The 4,705-nt window shown below is 37.1% G+C and overlaps 1 protein-coding gene across 1 annotated transcript in view; it reads right to left on the bottom strand.

Annotated features, from left to right (window-relative positions):
• Positions 1–6: 6 nt before the first annotated feature.
• calcr (calcitonin receptor) overlaps positions 7–4,705 on the bottom strand; it is a 45,314-nt gene continuing 40,615 nt past the window's right edge. Inside the window, exon 16 of the mRNA XM_016462266.1 lies at positions 7–1,311. Within this exon, the coding sequence (XP_016317752.1) occupies positions 1,090–1,311 (222 nt within the window). The 3' untranslated portion in view covers positions 7–1,089. The remainder of the gene's footprint in view (positions 1,312–4,705) is intronic.

The raw sequence follows: 4,705 nt of genomic DNA, 5'->3' as shown, positions 1-4,705 counted from the left end.
TATATATTAAGCTTACGATATAAATGTTTTATTTAGAGCACAATTTATTTTGCTCTAATTTCTTAATATGGCACTTCTTATTTTCAGCATAAATCAGTGAGTCCCTTAAGCAATTTGTGGTCAAATAACGGCAAGTGAAGAAAAGTGGATTATTGATCACTACTTCAACGTGAAGTAAATTTGGTGCATTCATGAGATGTGGATTTTGGTTTCCAAGAGGAAATGCACTTGCTGACAAAGTAGCACTCCAGAACACTGAAAAGATGCCTTGAAATCAGACTTTGATAAATACAATCGGCACTCTAAAAGACGGGAGCTTATTAAATATATATTTTTTGTTTTGTTTTTGTTTACAGAATGCATTTTTGCGCACATCTATGCACAGGTTGATGAATTTGCTTTTAAGCAGTCCTAAAATTGTCCATGTTGTTCATCTTTTCCTCCACACACCCCCTTTCGCAACAAAGACGAGGCAGAAAAGTACAGCTGCAAAAACAATAAAGCAGTCAGGAGTCTCGCAAGACCGATAAAAAGCTATTTTCAAATGCGAAATGACCGTCAAACAGATCTTTGTAACCTCCTTTGACATTTCACCACCATCAGGAACAGGATTCAGGCACAGAAGAACTTTGCTTTGTTCAGAAACAGATGAGCGCAGCCTGTCCTCTGGAGGATCGTTTCCCAGTGGCTTTAGAGGAACACTCAGCACCTCACAAATCAACGCATCCTTTGGTTTTTTGCAAAGTAACTTTTTTTTTATTTGTGGCCATGAGCCCAAAAAGGATGTGAGAGGAGCCTGACACTAGCAGCTTTAGTATGACATTTTAAAAAGTGCATCCCATGTCTGTACTTTTTTCGTTTCCTTTGCGTTTCAACTCGCAGAAGCAGAGCTGAAGAGAATATAAACAAAGCCTTGAGTAATATTTCAACAGAAACAGCTTTGCCAACACAAGGCTTTGAATGTTCTGGTGTCAACGCTTAAGTGCTGTCTGAGATGGGGAGTTTGTGAACCTTCAGTCAATCTGAGTCTCCAGTCTCCAGTTTGACTGAATCACTTTCTTTCCCATTATTATCTTTCTCGCCAAATGGTTATGCGTATGTCTCGCCCGTCTTGAGGGCCACTAGCTCTGAGTCTTCTGTTTGTTTACCATTCAGGTGTTCACTGTTGCAGTCATGATGGTACATGAAGGCAGGCACCTCAGTGATGGAGGTAGCGGTGTAGGAGGTGGATCTCATGGAGCAGTGCTCGCGTCGTCGCTGACCCCACTGGGCCTTGTATTGCATCCACTGCCTTTTCAGAGCTCCCTGGACCTGCAACATGTAAAAATCTGTTAAAATATAACTTTTTTGCTTATTTCAAAACTTCATTATGGCTTCATCTATGCCATAATACATCACATAGAGACTGAGGTCATATAATGATTGAGGTCGGTAGAATATTTTGAAAAGTCTCTTATGCTCACCAAGGCTGCATTTATTTGATCGAACATACAGTAAAATAGGAATATTGTTAAACATTACTACTATTTAAAATAATGATTTTCTATTTTAATATATTGTCATTTTTTCCTGTGATGGCAAAGATTCATTTTCAGCAGTTGTTACTCCAGTGTTCAGTGTCACATGATCCTTCAGAAATCATTCTAATATGTTGATTTGAATCTCGAGCCATTTATTATTATTATAAATGCAATACTTGTAATAATGTTATAATACAAAAACCATAATACATTTTTACAGGATTCTTTGATGAATAGAAAGTTCAAAAGAACAGCATTTATTTGAAATAGAAATCTTTTTTTTTCTTCCTTTCTGAAGTATTCATTAAAAAATTTACCGACCCCACATTTTTATGATTTTGGCTGTCCTTGTGCATCCGCCAGTGAAATTTGTACAAAGTTTGAATGTGTAATGAAATTGGACACAGCTATAGTCATTTTTCCTTGTGCTCAGAGTCTTTGTAGTTTTATTATAACCATCCTTGAAGTTGAACTTGATTTAAACAGTCTACGATTGTTTGCTATATTCAATATACAACTATTTTATACATTTAAATCATTATAAAATCAGCTGTTATTGATTTGAACGTTAAACAATTTCAGGTAGCAGGTTTTAGTTTAACATCTGTTTTTATCTGGTACATCTGGTGTCCTCAAGACGTTGTGATTTGACAAACTGCACTGCACTGTTTGTGCATCAGAGTTACTTTAAAGAGAAAAATTACTTGCACTTATGTATTTTGATTAATTGAGTAACATTTAAGTTTAAATTATGTTTTTGTTTTAACCTCTGTGTATTTAGTGGATTTGGAGAATGTGAGAATTATATTACTCTATTACTATCATAACTGAATTTGATGTGCCAATTACCGCTCTGTGTATTTTTAACAAATAACAAAGAAGGATATTGGATCAGGCACAAATCTAGAGGAGACAGGGGCACAGGGGAAGGACATTAGACTAGAACGAATCATTCCGCTGAGGTAAACAAACACCACCACAAAGAAAATATTATTCTGTGTCAGTGGCCCTTTTATTGTCCTGAAACTGGATCTGGGCTTAGGACACATCCAAATAGTTTGTAGACACGCTGATGCTGATGCGAGCTGGCTGCTCATGCATAGGCTAATAATTGACCCATTTTCCAGGCCCAGAAATAATTCAGCATGTTTAAAACATGACTTACACATAGGCGGATGAAAGGCGCTAATTCATTCCATTCAGGTTCGTGCCAGGAACCTCATGCTAAGTATTCTAATGAAACTGTCTCTTCATTGTTTTGGTTTTGTCATGCATAAGTGCTCTAAGTCTGTTTTCCTCAAGTCTGGTAAATGTACTTTGACGTGCTTGTTGGTATTTACTGCCAGTTAATACTCTTTTCATGCACCCCCTCGCTTCGAGAGAAACATTGAAAGTGTCTGGCTTTCAAATAGATGTTTGGTGAATGTGAAAATACACGACATGAGAAATGTCTCTGTCTTTTGCGATTACGACCAACCCTTGAAAAAAGTATATCAGCGTCGGTATAATGCCACAGACAAAGTCTTAATCAGGTCACTCAAAAAAAGTTTAGGCCTACATTTAAGATTCATGAATTCGAATTGCAAATAAAATTTCCATCCATTTGAATTACACAGTTTTAACATATATGAACTTACAGAACTAATACATTTAATGTGACGCATATTTATAAGTCATACATAAATGAAACCAGGTAATCCAGGTAAATGAAATCGGGTAAGATTTCTGCTCTCAAAAAATCATGCATAATTTATTATTAACTATTTGTGTCAATTGGATTTTATTTAATAACTCATCTTTTCAAAATGCATTTAAGTAGCTTAAAATCTGCATACATTTGTTTGAAATCAGTTCAATTTATTCCGTTAAAATGTTGCTGTGGAACAAGCAATATTCAATTAGTTAAAATGAGATCGAAAGAAGTTTGATTTGTTGATGATAAATATATAAACCTGGTTATTACATTAAGAATATTAGTTTAGACACATAGATTGTAACTCCCTATAGTTGTTATTAGGGCTGAACGATTAATTGCATTTGCGATAATATCGCAATATGAGAAAACGCGATTTTTCAATTGCAGAGGCTGCGATTACACTCGGTCACGTGACACGCGAGAGTGAAGAGGTGTGTTCCACTTGAAGATCGATGGGTGTATGACATCAAAGTACGGCGAGAGAAAGCATAAGGAGACGTCCGCGCTCTCTTATAGCTCTCGCAGTACTTTGATGACACACCCATCGGTCTAAGCAGCGCTGCTTCAAGTCGAGCGCCGGCCATCAGCAGAAAAAGAAAATAAATAAAACAGTAAACAGACAAAGGACGTAACTTAGAATGGGAGATGGATTGGTTTGTGAAAGCGAAGAGAAAAGCCATAGATGAAGTCGCACAGACCCAGGCAGGTGCTGGTCATTTAAAAGCTAAATGCAGAAAATCCGTTGCAAGTCATTTTAACTTTGTGTCAGTACATCATAAATAGAACACGGCATCAGTTTAATGTCGCGCCGCATCTAGTGTAGACAGCGTCACTGATTATAATGGTTCTACTGTATTTTGGCGCTCGCGTCCGGTGTAGACACTTGTAAAATTAATCGCATGCGTTAACGATGACAGCCCTAATATATATATATATATATATATATTATTAGTAGTTTAAACACATAGACTGTAAGTCCCTACAGTTGTTATCAAATTGTCCTTAAAAGCAATAAAAGTCACCAGTCATATCATGTGTGCTTCCTGACAGATCATAGAGGAAAGTGACATCAACCATGTCTGAATCGATGTGTCAGTTGCACAACATGGCCAGGTATTCAACCAGAAACTGGCTGAACGCCTGACTGACTTCCTGAACACCAGCCACTAGCACTTTGGTGTTTTGACAAAACGTCAAGCTATCCCAAAGGTCGCGTCCTTCACACAGGAGGTGATTCGCTTAAATTTAGCCCCTTTTATAAGGATGACATTTCTTTTATAAGGCATTATTTTGACATTCTTTAATGTGATGTGCCAAGTAATTGTCATTATTTAGTAAGCCTCACGTCACATAAAATCTGAATGCTGTATTCCAAGTCATCTGAAGGCATTTTTATCAGAAAAGGGTTGAAAATTCTATAGTTCCCTTTCAGTCGGTCACTCTCGACGTCACGTCGGATGACCGACGAATTGGGATCTCGCTTAGAGAG

This window comes from Sinocyclocheilus anshuiensis, unplaced genomic scaffold (genome assembly GCF_001515605.1).
Source record: "Sinocyclocheilus anshuiensis isolate Anshui unplaced genomic scaffold, SAMN03320099.WGS_v1.1 scaffold253, whole genome shotgun sequence".
Taxonomy (NCBI): Eukaryota; Metazoa; Chordata; class Actinopteri; order Cypriniformes; family Cyprinidae; genus Sinocyclocheilus; species Sinocyclocheilus anshuiensis.
Note: the sequence above shows the minus strand (reverse complement) of the source record. Positions and strands in the feature narration are given on the sequence as shown.